The 16,727-nt window shown below is 42.3% G+C and overlaps 1 protein-coding gene across 3 annotated transcripts in view; it reads right to left on the bottom strand.

Moving 5' to 3' along the window:
• The window catches only part of LOC120055000 (collagen alpha-1(XXIV) chain-like), a 234,981-nt gene that overhangs the window by 206,889 nt on the left and 11,365 nt on the right, over window positions 1–16,727 (bottom strand). Inside the window, exon 1 of one of the 3 annotated variants that reach the window (XR_005477653.1) lies at window positions 1,398–3,354. Coding sequence is in view for 2 of the 3 variants with exons in the window: in XM_039002816.1 (XP_038858744.1) it covers window positions 1,398–1,623 (226 nt within the window). In the remaining variant the exon portion in view is untranslated. Of the gene's footprint in view, window positions 1–1,397; window positions 3,355–16,727 lie in introns of those variants that run through there. The other 2 variants (XM_039002817.1, XM_039002816.1) reach the window with 2 other exon arrangements.

The raw sequence follows: 16,727 nt of genomic DNA on the forward strand, positions 1-16,727 counted from the left end.
AGAGAGAGAGAGAGAGAGTGAGAGAGAGAGAGAGAGTGAGAGAGAGAGAGAGAAACACAGAGAGAGAATATTTGACCACTGTGACTGACCCAAACTTAAGGAAAGCTTTGACTGTGTACAACTCAGTGAGCATAGCCTTGCTATTGAGAAAGGCCGCCGTACGCAGACCTGGCTCTCAAGAGAAGACAGGTTATGTGCACACTGCCCACAAAATGAGGTGGAAACTGAGCTGCACTTCCTAACCTCCTGCCAAATGTATGACCATATTAGAGACACATATTTCCCTCAGATTACAGACCCACAAAGAATTTGAAAACAAATCCAATTTTGATAAAATCCCATATCTATTGGGTGAAATACCAGTGTGCAATCACAGCAGCACAATTTGTGACCTGCTGCCACAATAAAATGGCAACCAGTTAAGAGCAAACACCATTGTAAATACAACCCATATTTATGTTTATTTATTTTCCCTTTTGTACGTTAACTTTGCACATCGTTACAACACTGTATATAGACAAATGTGTTATTATTTTGGAACTTTTGTGAGTGTAATGTTTACTGTTAATTTTTTTATTGTATATTTCACTTTTGTTTATTATCTATTTCACTTGCTTTGGCAATGTAAAGATATGTTTCCCATGTCAATAAAGCCCTTTGAATTGAAATGAGAGAGAGAGACACACAGGGGAACGTGGGAGAAGGGAAGGAAGCTATTTGGGTTGTCTATACCTGCATTCTAGGACCTGAGGAGCAAGAGCAGACATGTAAGGGAGGGTTTAAAAAAAGAATTGGAAGAGGAGAGGAGCTCCCATGTGCAGCTGTCCCTCTGACTCACAGGCAGACAGACAGACCCCCTGGCCTCAGCCTGCTTATTCACCATTATGTTATTACTCATACATACATGTATACAAACACAGAGCAATAATAACACATATCAAGGAGAATTTCTGTCCTTGATATTAGGGTAATGTCATAAATCACTTATTTTATGTAATATCATTCTGTTGGCATGTTTGAACCCTAAAGCAATGACAACAACTCATCAGAAGTGCTGGCATTCTGCAACTCTGCAACCAAGAGTCACTATTCACCCACCCTCTCAGAATGTCTGGTGCCAACAAGTGAAATGTCACTTGGTCAAACTAAGACCCATCTCTATAAAACCCGCACAAGCCCCGGTAACAATCAATACTTTTCATAGCGAAACAGTTTCCATTTGAAGAACAAGGAGTTTGTTCATTTTTGTTGACATCACTTTATGATGAGACAACAAATCCATGGCAACAGAGACGGCTAGTGGATGTGGGGTAGGAACGGGGTTGGTGTATACTGCTACAATGTACAGCTGGAGTTAGAGTGGGGAGTTGGCGGGGGAGGAGGTGTAGGCTGCTTACCTTGTGCTCGGTAGTCTTCTTCTCCAGACAGTACTGCTGTGCATATTGACAGGAGCAAGAGGAGGGTTCTCCTACAGGGGAAAAACAACATAGTCAAAGAAAATGGGAAACCAAACGAATACGGGATATTCTTGATTTGAGTCAATGGATCCAAGTCAGTGATCCCATTAATCATAAAGAGACAAATGAGACAATAAACATTCTCTATCATAAAGTGGTAACGCATATAAGAAGCTCTATGTCTTCACTGAAGACCAAACAACTTATCATATAGCTATTCATTCATTATAAGAGGTCAATTAAGAAATTGTCTTAATGTGTAATCGTCTACAGTCCTGAGCACTAGGAAGCAGTGTCCAACACACAAGAATCAGACTGTATACGTCGTAAATCAACTACTACAACTACAGATGCATACTAAATGTTTCATCCAACTGGCGACCACATTAGTGTTCTGTCACAGCTAACCTAACGTAGGAGGCATAAAATAAATGCGTGAGCGACATTTATTTATTTCTGGTCAAACTGTCAAACTTCTCTTCCGCACTGTTCAACCAATCCAGTAAATGTGGAGGAGGAGTTAAGATGTAATGTCGTCTTGTTAACGTCCAAAAGCGGAAGCCGCGTCACAGGCTCTCTTTCCATTTCCCCTGAAAACCGGACGCATCCGATTGTTTTCGACCCCCTGCTGAGGGAGTGTCACAACTGATATACTCTGAGCTGTGGTCCCTCTGGCTCCTAGTACTCTCTGACTGGAGAAAGTAAGGGAAAGTACAACTACAGACCAAGTCCATCCAAACCCCTCATCATCTGCCATGAGTCCAGTATTACCAGTGACAGATGGGAAGGGAGAGCTTGTAACTAACAAGTACTGTACACAACAAGAACAAGAATAACAACACTCACACAGATAGATCACTGATGATGACCGTGCACTTTCTCCTGTTCTCCTCTGGCCTGTTATTGGCCAGTGGCTGTGTGTACTGGACTGATTATATATCTCCAGGGGAAACCATGAGCCTCCAGGGCCCAGGTAGGGGAAACCATTAGGCTGCGTTTACACAGGCAGCCCAACTATGATCTTTTGTCCAATTATCGTCAGAAGAGCTAATCTGATTGGTCAAAAGACCAATCAAGCCGCCTGTGTAAACGCAGCCTTAGTGTATTTTAGTCTTAACAGTCTCACATAAACATTGGCTTTGTCTCTACAAATGGTCTTCCAAGAAGGGAAGAACTGCATCTATTGTGCTGTTTGAATCATTGGTGGTTCAGGGTGAGTGGGTGACTATGTATCCCCATAGGTACATGAAAATAAAACAGAGGGCCCTGCAGGAGCTCTGTGTGCCAAAATATAAACCTGGGGTAAGTTTTTAGGCAGGTTTGGGTGGATGGTGGTGTAGGGGGTTCACCAGAAAATAGCGATGACAAATAGGGGGTTTGGTCTATACCACCGAGACGCCACTGGTTTTCCTGGCTAGGGAGAAGGGCTGCTCTGTCACTGCCAAAACCCCACCATACCCCTCCTCCTGCCTCTACACACATGGACAGGGGGTTCAGTTGGAGAACAAACAGTAGTCCCACAAGGGGGATTTCCCACTGACTGACCCCACCTCTAGAGGGCACTGCCCACCACAAACTGCTCTGTTTCAACCCTAACTGCATGGAGAGACATACTGAGTTTACAAACTGTTGATGGGCAGAGATTCACTCATGTCCTACTGTAAACAACATCACAGGATTGTACCACTCATATCACATATTCCTTTGTAGTATCACCTTAAAAATGTCAGTCACATCCATCTCTACTGTAGTATGGGTGGCAGCAACACATAAGCCTAGGTAAGATAGGGGAGTTCACCATTCACATTCCAAATAACGTGATATCACTCCAAACATATGTTGAAGGATTCTTTCTAGTCTCACCTCTTATAGAACGTTCAATAATCCGCCATGTCAATCAGCGTTACTCTTGACCCTGATCTCTCTTTTGACGAACATATCAAGACTGTTTCAAGGACAGCTTTTTTCCATCTACGTAACATTGCAAAAATCAGACATTTTCTGTCCAAAAATGATGCAGAAAAATTAATCCATGCATTTGTTACTTCTAGGTTAGACTACTGCAATGCTCTACTTTCCGGCTTCCCGGATAAAGCACTAAATAAACTTCAGTTAGTGCTAAATACGGCTGCTAGAATCCTGACTAGAACCAAGAAATTTGATCATATTACTCCAGTGCTAGCTTCCCTACACTGGCTCCCTGTTAAGGCAAGGGCTGATTTCAAGGTTTTACTGTTAACCTATAAAGCGTTACATGGGCTTGCTCCTACCTATCTTTCCGAGTTGGTCCTGCCATACATACCTACACGTACGCTACGGTCACAAGACGCAGGCCTCCTAATTGTCCCTAGAATTTCTAAGCAAACAGCTGGAGGCAGGGCTTTCTCCTATAGATCTCCATTTTTATGGAACGGTCTGCCTACCCATGTGAGAGACGCAGACTCGGTCTCAACCTTTAAGTCTTTACTGAAGACTTATCTCTTCAGTAGGTCATATGATTGAGTGTAGTCTGGCCCAGGAGTGTGAAGGTGAACGGAAAGGCTCTGGAGCAACGAACCGCCCTTGCTGTCTCTGCCTGGCCGGTTCCCCTCTCTCCACTGGGATTCTCTGCCTCTAACCCTATTACAGGGGCTGAGTCACTGGCTTACTGGTGCTCTTTCATGCCGTCCCTAGGAGGGGTGCGTCACTTGAGTGGGTTGAGTTACTGACGTGATCTTCCTGTCTGGGTTGGCGCCCCCCCTTAGTTTGTGCTGTGGTGGAGATCTTTGTGGGCTATACTCGGCCTTGTCTCAGGATTGTAAGTTGGTGGTTGAAGATATCCCTCTAGTGGTGCGGGGGCTGTGCTTTGGCAAAGTGGGTGGGGTTATATCCTTCCTGTTTGGCCCTGTCCGGGGGTATCATCGGATGGGGCCACAGTGTCTCCTGACCACTCCAGTCTCAGCCTCCAGTATTTATGCTGCAGTAGTTTATGTGTCGGGGGGCTAGGGTCAGTTGGTTATATCTGGAGTACTTCTCCTGTCTTATCCAGTGTCCTGTGTGAATTTAAGTATGCTCTCTCTAATTCTCTCCTCCTCTCTTTCTTTCTCTCTCTTGGAGAACCTGAGCCCTAGGACCATACGTCAGGACTACTGGGCATGATGACTCCTTGCTGTCCCCAGTCCACCTGGCCTTGCTGCTGTTCCAGTTTCAACTGTTCTGCCTGCGGTTATGGAACCCCTACCTGTCCCAGACCTGCTGCTTTCAACTCTTAATGATCGGCTATGAAAAGCCAACTGACATTTATTCCTGATTATTATTTGACCATGCTTGTCATTTATGAACATTTTGAAAATCCTGGCTCTCTCTAATTCTCTCCTTCTCTCTTTCTTTCTCTCTCTCGGTGGACCTGAGCCCTAGGACCATACGTCAGGGCTACCGGGCATGATGACTCCTTGCTGTCCCCAGTCCACCTGGCCTTGCTGCTATTCCAGTTTCAACTGTTCTGCCTGCGGTTATGGAACCCCTACCTGTCCCAGACCTGCTGTTTTCAACTCTTAATGATAGGCTATGAAAAGCCAACTGACATTTATTCCTGATTATTATTTGACCATGCTTGTCACTTATGAACATTTTGAACATCTTGGCCATGTTCTGTTATAATCTCCACCCGGCACAGCCAGAAGAGGACTGGCCACCCCTCATAGCCTGGTTCCTCTCTAGGTTTCTTCCTAGGTTTTGGAGTTTTGGAGTTTTTCCTAGCCACCGTGCTTCTACACCTGCATTGCTTGCTGTTTGGGGTTTTAGGCTGGGTTTCTGTACAGCACTTCGAGATATTAGCTGATGTACGAAGGGCTATATAAAATAAACTTGATTTGATTTGATTCTGCTTCTCCATGCTGGAGACAATATATACATGGCTGGAGATGATTCTCCATGCTGGAGACAATATATAAATGGCTAGAGATGATTCTCCATGCTAGAGACAATATATAAATGTCTGGAGATGATTCTCCATGCTAGAGACAATATATACATGGCTGGAGATGATTCTCCATGATGGAGACAATATATACATGGCTAGAGGTGATTCTCCATGATGGAGACAATATATACATGGCTGGAGATGATTCTCCATGATGGAGACAATATATACATGGCTAGAGGTGATTATCCATGCTGGAGACAATATATACATGGCTGAAGATGATTCTCCATGCTGGAGACAATATATAAATGGCTAGAGGGGATTCTCCATGCTGGAGACAATATATAAATGGCTAGAGGTGATTCTCCATGCTGGAGACAATATATAAATGGCTAGAGGGGATTCTCCATGCTGGAGACAATATATAAATGGCTGGAGATGATTCTCCATGATGGAGACAATATATAAATGGCTAGAGGGGATTCTCCATGCTGGAGACAATATATAAATGGCTAGAGGTGATTCTCCATGCTGGAGACAATATATACATGGCTGAAGGTATTTCTCCATGCTAGAGACAATATATACATGGCTGGAGATAATTCTCCATGCTGGAGACAATATATAAATGGCTAGAGGGGATTATCCATGCTGGAGACAATATATAAATGGCTAGAGGTGATTCTCCATGCTGGAGACAATATATAAATGGCTAGAGGTGATTCTCCATGCTGTAGACGATATATAAATGGCTAGAGGTGATTCTCCATGCTGGAGACAATATATACATGGCTGAAGATGATTCTCCATGCTGGAGACAATATATAAATGGCTAAAGGGGATTCTCCATGCTGGAGACAATATATAAATGGCTAGAGGTGATTCTCCATGCTGGAGACAATATATAAATGGCTAGAGGTGATTCTCCATGCTGAAGACAATATATAAATGGCTGGAGATGATTCTCCATGCTAGAGACAATATATATGTGGCTAGAGGTGATTCTCCATGCTGGAGACAATATATACATGGCTGAAGATGATTCTCCATGCTAGAGACAATATATATGTGGCTAGAGGTGATTCTCCATGATGGAGACAATATATACATGGCTGAAGATGATTCTCCATGCTGGAGACAATATATAAATGACTAGAGGTGATTCTCCATGCTGGAGACAATATATACATGGCTAGAGGTGATTCTCCATGATGGAGACAATATATAAATGGCTAGAGGTGATTCTCCATGCTGGAGACAATATATACATGGCTGGAGATGATTCTCCATGCTGGAGACAATATATACATGGCTGGAGATGATTCTCCATGCTGGAGACAATATATACATGGCTGGAGATGATTCTCCATGATGGAGACAATATATAAATGGCTGGAGATGATTCTCCATGCTGGAGACAATATATAAATAGCTGGAGATGATTCTCCATGCTAGAGACAATATATAAATGGCTGAAGATGATTCTCCATGCTGGAGACAATATATAAATGGCTGAAGATGATTCTCCATGCTGGAGACAATATATAAATGGCTGAAGATGATTCTCCATGCTGGAGACAATATATAAATGGCTGAAGATGATTCTCCATGCTAGAGACAATATATACATGGCTGGAGATGATTCTCCATGCTAGAGACAATATATAAATGTCTGGAGATGATTCTCCATGCTAGAGACAATATATAAATGTCTGGAGATGATTCTCCATGCTGGAGACAATGGCTGGAGATGATTCTCCATGCTGGAGACAATATATAAATGTCTGGAGATGATTCTCCATGCTAGAGACAATATATAAATGTCTGGAGATGATTCTCCATGCTAGAGACAATATATACATGGCTGGAGATGATTCTCCATGATAGAGACAATATATACATGGCTGGAGATGATTCTCCATGATGGAGACAATATATAAATGGCTGGAGATGATTCTCCATGCTAGAGACAATATAGACATGGCTGGAGATGATTCTCCATGCTGGAGACAATATATACATGTCTGGAGATGATTCTCCATGCTGGAGACAATATATAAATGGCTGAAGATGATTCTCCATGCTGGAGACAATATATAAATGGCTGAAGATGATTCTCCATGCTGGAGACAATATATAAATGGCTGAAGATGATTCTCCATGCTAGAGACAATATATACATGGCTGGAGATGATTCTCCACGCTAGAGACAATATATAAATGTCTGGAGATGATTCTCCATGCTAGAGACAATATATACATGGCTGGAGATGATTCTCCATGCTAGAGACAATATATAAATGTCTGGAGATGATTCTCCATGCTAGAGACAATATATACATGGCTGGAGATGATTTCCATGCTAGAGACAATATATAAATGTCTGGAGATGATTCTCCATGCTAGAGACAATATAGACATGGCTGGAGATGATTCTCCTTGCTGGAGACAATATATAAATGTCTGGAGATGATTCTCCATGCTGGAGACAATATATAAATGGCTGAAGATGATTCTACATGCTGGAGACAATATAAAAATGGCTGAAGATGATTCTCCATGCTGGAGACAATATATAAATGGCTGAAGATGATTCTCCATGCTAGAGACAATATATACATGGCTGGAGATGATTCTCCACGCTAGAGACAATATATACATGGCTGGAGATGATTCTCCATGCTAGAGACAATATATACATGGCTGGAGATGATTCTCCATGCTAGAGACAATATATAAATGTCTGGAGATGATTCTCCATGCTAGAGACAATATATACATGGCTGGAGATGATTCTCCATGCTAGAGACAATATATAAATGTCTGGAGATGATTCTCCATGCTAGAGACAATATATACATGGCTGAAGATGATTCTCCATGCTGGAGACAATATATAAATGGCTGAAGATGATTCTCCATGCTGGAGACAATATATACATGGCTGAAGATGATTCTCCATGCTAGAGACAATATATACATGGCTGGAGATGATTCTCCATGCTGGAGACAATATATAAATGGCTGAAGATGATTCTCCATGCTGGAGACAATATATAAATGGCTGAAGATGATTCTCCATGCTAGAGACAATATATACATGGCTGGAGATGATTCTCCACGCTAGAGACAATATATACATGGCTGGAGATGATTCTCCATGCTAGAGACAATATATACATGGCTGGAGATGATTCTCCATGCTAGAGACAATATATAAATGTCTGGAGATGATTCTCCATGCTAGAGACAATATATACATGGCTGGAGATGATTCTCCATGCTAGAGACAATATATACTTGGCTGGAGATGATTCCCCATGCTGGAGACAATATATAAATGGCTGAAGATGATTCTCCATGCTGGAGACAATATATAAATGGCTGAAGATGATTCTCCATGCTGGAGACAATATATAAATGTCTGGAGATGATTCTCCATGCTAGAGACAATATATAAATGTCTGGAGATGATTCTCCATGCTGGAGACAATATATACATGGCTGGAGATGATTCTCCATGCTAGAGACAATATATAAATGTCTGGAGATGATTCTCCATGCTAGAGACAATATATACATGGCTGGAGATGATTCTCCATGATAGAGACAATATATACATGGCTGGAGATGATTCTCCATGATGGAGACAATATATACATGGCTGGAGATGATTCTCCATGATGGAGACAATATATAAATGGCTGAAGATGATTCTCCATGATGGAGACAATATATACATGGCTGGAGATGATTCTCCATGCTGGAGACAATATATACATGGCTGGAGATGATTATCCATGCTGGAGACAATATATACATGGCTGGAGATGATTCTCTATGATGGAGACAATATATAAATGTCTGGAGATGATTCTCCATGCTGGAGACAATATATACATGGCTGGAGATGATTCTCCATGCTGGAGACAATATATACATGGCTAGAGGTGATTCTCCATGCTGGAGACAATATATAAATGTCTGGAGATGATTCTCCATGCTGGAGACAATATATAAATGGCTGAAGATGATTCTCCATGCTGGAGACAATATATAAATGGCTGAAGATGATTCTCCATGCTGGAAACAATATATAAATGGCTGAAGATGATTCTCCATGCTAGAGACAATATATACATGGCTGGAGATGATTCTCCACGCTAGAGACAATATATAAATGTCTGGAGATGATTCTCCATGCTAGAGACAATATATACATGGCTGGAGATGATTCTCCATGATAGAGACAATATATACATGGCTGGAGATGATTCTCCATGATGGAGACAATATATACATGGCTGGAGATGATTCTCCATGATGGAGACAATATATAAATGGCTGAAGATGATTCTCCATGATGGAGACAATATATACATGGCTGGAGATGATTCTCCATGCTGGAGACAATATATACATGGCTGGAGATGATTCTCCATGATGGAGACAATATATACATGGCTAGAGATGATTCTCCATGATGGAGACAATATATACATGGCTGGAGATGATTCTCCATGCTGGAGACAATATATACATGGCTGGAGATGATTCTCCATGCTGGAGACAATATATACATGGCTGGAGATGATTCTCCATGCTGGAGACAATATATACATGGCTGGAGATGATTCTCCATGATGGAGACAATATATACATGGCTAGAGATGATTCTCCATGATGGAGACAATATATACATGGCTGAAGATGATTCTCCATGCTAGAGACAATATATACATGGCTGGAGATGATTCTCCATGCTGGAGACAATATATAAATGGCTGAAGATGATTCTCCATGCTGGAGACAATATATAAATGGCTGAAGATGATTCTCCATGCTAGAGACAATATATACATGGCTGGAGATGATTCTCCACGCTAGAGACAATATATACATGTCTGGAGATGATTCTCCATGCTAGAGACAATATATACATGGCTGGAGATGATTCTCCATGCTAGAGACAATATATAAATGTCTGGAGATGATTCTCCATGCTAGAGACAATATATACATGGCTGGAGATGATTCTCCATGCTAGAGACAATATATACTTGGCTGGAGATGATTCCCCATGCTGGAGACAATATATAAATGGCTGAAGATGATTCTCCATGCTGGAGACAATATATAAATGGCTGAAGATGATTCTCCATGCTGGAGACAATATATAAATGTCTGGAGATGATTCTCCATGCTAGAGACAATATATAAATGTCTGGAGATGATTCTCCATGCTGGAGACAATATATACATGGCTGGAGATGATTCTCCATGCTGGAGACAATATATAAATGTCTGGAGATGATTCTCCATGCTAGAGACAATATATAAATGTCTGGAGATGATTCTCCATGCTAGAGACAATATATACATGGCTGGAGATGATTCTCCATGATAGAGACAATATATACATGGCTGGAGATGATTCTCCATGATGGAGACAATATATACATGGCTGGAGATGATTCTCCATGATGGAGACAATATATAAATGGCTGAAGATGATTCTCCATGATGGAGACAATATATACATGGCTGGAGATGATTCTCCATGCTGGAGACAATATATACATGGCTGGAGATGATTCTCCATGCTGGAGACAATATATACATGGCTGGAGATGATTCTCTATGATGGAGACAATATATAAATGTCTGGAGATGATTCTCCATGCTGGAGACAATATATACATGGCTGGAGATGATTCTCCATGCTGGAGACAATATATAAATGTCTGGAGATGATTCTCCATGCTAGAGACAATATATAAATGTCTGGAGATGATTCTCCATGCTAGAGACAATATATACATGGCTGGAGATGATTCTCCATGATAGAGACAATATATACATGGCTGGAGATGATTCTCCATGATGGAGACAATATATACATGGCTGGAGATGATTCTCCATGATGGAGACAATATATAAATGGCTGAAGATGATTCTCCATGATGGAGACAATATATACATGGCTGGAGATGATTCTCCATGCTGGAGACAATATATACATGGCTGGAGATGATTCTCTATGATGGAGACAATATATACATGGCTAGAGATGATTCTCCATGCTGGAGACAATATATACATGGCTGGAGATGATTCTCCATGATGGAGAAAATATATAAATGGCTGGAGATGATTCTCCATGCTAGAGACAATATATACATGGCTAGAGGTGATTCTCCATGCTGGAGACAATATATAAATGTCTGGAGATGATTCTCCATGCTGGAGACAATATATAAATGGCTGAAGATGATTCTCCATGCTGGAGACAATATATAAATGGCTGAAGATGATTCTCCATGCTGGAAACAATATATACATGGCTGGAGATGATTCTCCATGCTAGAGACAATATATACATGGCTGGAGATGATTCTCCACGCTAGAGACAATATATAAATGTCTGGAGATGATTCTCCATGATAGAGACAATATATACATGGCTGGAGATGATTCTCCATGATAGAGACAATATATACATGGCTGGAGATGATTCTCCATGATGGAGACAATATATACATGGCTGGAGATGATTCTCCATGATGGAGACAATATATAAATGGCTGAAGATGATTCTCCATGATGGAGACAATATATACATGGCTGGAGATGATTCTCCATGCTGGAGACAATATATACATGGCTGGAGATGATTCTCCATGATGGAGACAATATATACATGGCTAGAGATGATTCTCCATGATGGAGACAATATATACATGGCTGGAGATGATTCTCCATGCTGGAGACAATATATACATGGCTGGAGATGATTCTCCATGCTGGAGACAATATATACATGGCTGGAGATGATTCTCCATGCTGGAGACAATATATACATGGCTGGAGATGATTCTCCATGATGGAGACAATATATACATGGCTAGAGATGATTCTCCATGATGGAGACAATATATACATGGCTGGAGATGATTCTCCATGCTGGAGACAATATATACATGGCTGGAGATGATTCCCCATGCTGGAGACAATATATACATGGCTGGAGATGATTCTCCATGCTGGAGACAATATATACATTGCTGAAGGTATTTCTCCATGCTAGAGACAATATATACAGGAGGTGCAGACTAGTACAGTACAACCCTTCAGGCAGTAACTATATATTGGACACACTTACATAATAAAAATAACATTGAGAATTAATGAGACAGAGAGATGAAGTGTGCCTTCTGACCAGACCGAATCCATCAGATTGACAAGAAGTACTGCATGTATAATCATAGCTGTCATGGAAAGCGTAGAAAAGATGCCTTTGGAAGTCCGTTCATATTGATGAGTGTTCTAACAAAATGAGAATGGTGCCAATTCAAAGAAAGTTCCACCTGAGCACATTTTCATATATTTTTTGTAAGTTAGGAACAAACTCTTATTTTCTATGATGGCCTAGGAACAGTGGTATAACTACCTTGTTCAGGGGAAGAAGAACAGATTTTTACCTCGGCAGCTCGGGGATTCGATCTTGCAACCATCCGGTTACTAGTCCAACGCTCTAACCACTAGGCCACCTGCCGCCACGTTATGAGATGACATGGGTGAACGTCAAAGAGCTATCGATCTTAAAGCAAACAAACTAATGTCACTGGTGCTCATAATATGACAGTCTGGTATGGTAATCTGAGCTGGTGGAGAGCATCCTCACTTTCATTTTGACAGTCTGGTATGGTAATCTGAGCTGGTGGAGAGCATCCTCATAATCATTTTGACAGTCTGGTATGGTAATCTGAGCTGGTGGAGAGCATCCTCATATTCATTATGACAGTCTGGTATGGTAATCTGAGCTGGTGGAGAGCATCCTCATATTCATTATGACAGTCTGGTATGGTAATCTGAGCTGGTGGAGAGCATCCTCATATTCATTATGACAGTCTGGTATGGTAATCTGAGCTGGTGGAGAGCATCCTCATTGTTATGTTCTGTTAATTACTGATGTCCCCTTTAAGAATGGAGCATCCTTGGTCATGCGCAGTGTTGTTCTATGTTATTCTGGTACTAACTGATTCCAGTAAAATGTGAAGCTCCAGTACCATTTCTTGTATTCAGAGTCTTTCTTATTATATAAATAAGTAATAAGAGCTAAGACACTACAATGGCGACGAGGATGATTACCTGCAGTGTGCATCACGAATGCAGATGGAGCTCGTAGGAAGAGAGGAAGATTTTGACCCTGTAGCACAACAGCTAGCAAGCAGTGACGAGAACGAGGCGGCAGATCAAAGACCCGTGGAGCCGGAGGTAAAGAGAATGGCTAGCATCGGGAAAATAGATGTGTTTGATGACACGCAAGAAAACTGGGCAACTTACATTGAACGACTGGAACAGTACTTCATTGCAAACGACATTGCTGATAACAAGAGAGTACCAGCGTTGTTGAGTTTAATTGGCCCAAAAACGTACAGTTTGCTAAGAGATCTGACTGCCCCTCTGAAGCCCTCAAATAAAACATTCACAGAGATTGTGGAGATATTGCAAAATCACCTATCACCTAAACCACTCCTCATCGCGGAACGTTTTCGTTTCCACAAGAGAGATCAGAATGTGGGTGAGGGTGTTAGTACATATGTAGCAGAGTTGAAGAAACTGTCTGAACATTGCCAGTTTGGAGAGAACCTAAATGACACATTAAGGGATAGATTTGTTTGTGGACTGAAACATGAACACATTCAAAAACGTTTGCTCACAGAATCATATCTCACGTTTGCAAAGGCTGTTGAAATTGCTGTGACTATGGAAATCGCGACGAAAGATGCATTTGAGTTGCAAAGTAAAAGAAATACTGACCTATCACAAACTTCCCTGCACAAGTTTTCGCGCAGCCGACAGCGCCCCCGTTTGGCCGAAAAATGCAACAGGTGTGACAGAGATGGTCACAGAGCAGAGGACTGCCGTTTCAAAGACGAAATTTGTCACAAATGCAGTAGAAGGGGGCACATTCAAAGAGCATGCAGAGCAAAATTCAGTCACAACAGGAAAACTGAGAAAATTAAAGGGTCTGTGAATGCACTAGCAGAGAACAGTGGCAGTGATTCAGATGAACGATTAATTGGTACAATGGAGTTAAACACAGTGACTTCTCCCAGCAGTAGCATAATATGGGTGACACCAGATATCGAAGGCAAACCCCTCAAAATGGAGCTGGACACAGGATCTGCAGTGTCTATAATTTCCACTACTGTCTACAATGAGCACTTCAAGGCTATCAAGCTGAAGAACACAAATGTGTTGCTGAAGACCTACTCAGGAGAGAGATTGAGCCCAATGGGGGCGTTGCAGGTCAGAGTGAGCTATGGGGGGCAAACACAGCAGTTACAGCTGTATGTGGTGCCTGGAACTGGCCCCCCATTATTTGGCAGGGAATGGCTTTCAAAAATAAAGCTGAACTGGTGTGATTTGAAAATGCTCCACACGTTCCAGTCCAAAGAGAAAGACACAGACCAAACACTGGAACACTTGCGGAAGAAATACAACACAGTTTTCAGTGATCAGATGGGAACAGTAAAAGGCTTCACAGCAAAACTTGTACTGAGAGATGACGCAACCCCAAAATTCTGCAAAGCCAGATCGGTTCCATACTCCCTGAGACCAAAGGTGGAAGCGGAAATCGATCGCTTGCAGGATACAGGGATCCTGACGAAAGTGGACAGAAGCGAATGGGCCACACCCATAGTTCCTATTGTGAAGAAAGACGGGTCTGTTAGAATGTGTGGGGACTTCAAGGTAACTGTGAATTCAATGTTGCATGTGGACCAATACCCCTTGCCACGTCTGGAGGACATCTTTGCTGCACTAGCTGGTGGGAAACACTTCAGTAAAATCGATCTGAAACAGGCTTACCTGCAGCTACCGGTTGAAGAGAGCTCCAAACAGTACCTGACAATAAACACACACAAAGGTCTATACAGGTATAACCGCCTGGTTTTTGGCATCGCATCGGCCCCAGCCATTTGGCAACGAACTATTGACCAGATTTTGCAAGGAATCCCAGGAACCCAGTGTATCCTGGATGACATGATCATAACAGGACGCACCGACAAAGAACACCTGGCTAACCTGGAAGAGGTCCTGAAAAGACTGAAAGAGTATGGTCTACAGGCAAACTTACAGAAGTGTGAGTTCTTCAAAGACAAGATTGTCTTCTGTGGACATGAAATTGACCGCAATGGATTGCACAAAACACAGGACAAAATCGAGGCAGTGGTACAGGCACCACGACCACAAAATATCACAGAAGTGCGATCTTTTGCGGGACTGATCAATTACTACAGAAGATTCCTCCCAAACCTTTCAGCAGTACTCCAGCCTCTAAATCAGCTCCTGGAAAAGAATAGGACATGGCGGTGGACAGAACAGTGTGAAAATGCATTTCTGGAGGCAAAACGGCTCATCACATCTGAACAGGTCCTGATGCATTACGACCCTGAACTGCCAGTGAAGTTGGCTTGTGATGCGTCCCCTTATGGCTTAGGGGCCGTCCTTTCACACACACTGAAAGATGGGTCAGAGAGGCCAGTTGCATTCGCGTCACGAACATTGAACGATGCAGAGAAAAACTACTCACAAATCGACAAAGAAGCACTGGCGCTAGTGTGGGGCGTCAAGAAATTCCACGCATACCTATATGGCAAGCGTTTCACACTGGTTACGGATCACCAGCCGTTGCTTTCCATTTTCAGTCCAAAGAAAGGCATTCCGGCAATGACAGCAGCCAGGTTACAGCGATACGCCTTGTTCCTTGCCAGTCATATGTATGACATTGAGTTTAAGCCGTCGTCCCTCCACACAAATGCAGATGGATTATCCAGACTGCCGTGTACAAGAGAAAGACAAAGGAGTGTGGATGCAGTGGACATTTTCCATACCGCTCAGCTCGAGGCACTACCGGTCACAAGCACAGTTATCAAACAGGAGACAGGGAAAGATGTGACCTTGTCAAAAGTGTACACCTACACCATGTCAGGATGGCCAGCTACTGGCAGAAAGGAGCTGACTCCGTATTTCCAGCGGAGAAATGAAATTACAACGTACCAAGGATGTGTGACGTGGGGAATGAGAGTCATGATACCCCAGAAATGCCAACATCAGGTTTTGCAGCAACTACATGAAGGTCATGTTGGAATTGTCAAAATGAAGCTGCTCGCAAGGAGCCACTTCTGGTGGCCAGGTCTGGATCAACAGATAGAAAATATGGCAAAGAACTGTAGCGGATGTTTGGAAACCCTTCACATGCCTGCTCCTGTCCCAGTCCACCCTTGGGAATGGCCCACAGAGCCATGGCAGAGAATTCATGTGGACTACGCTGGTCCCTTTGAAAAGCACATGTTTCTG

The sequence above is a fragment of the Salvelinus namaycush genome, chromosome 10 (genome assembly GCF_016432855.1).
Source record: "Salvelinus namaycush isolate Seneca chromosome 10, SaNama_1.0, whole genome shotgun sequence".
Lineage (NCBI taxonomy): Eukaryota > Metazoa > Chordata > Actinopteri > Salmoniformes > Salmonidae > Salvelinus > Salvelinus namaycush.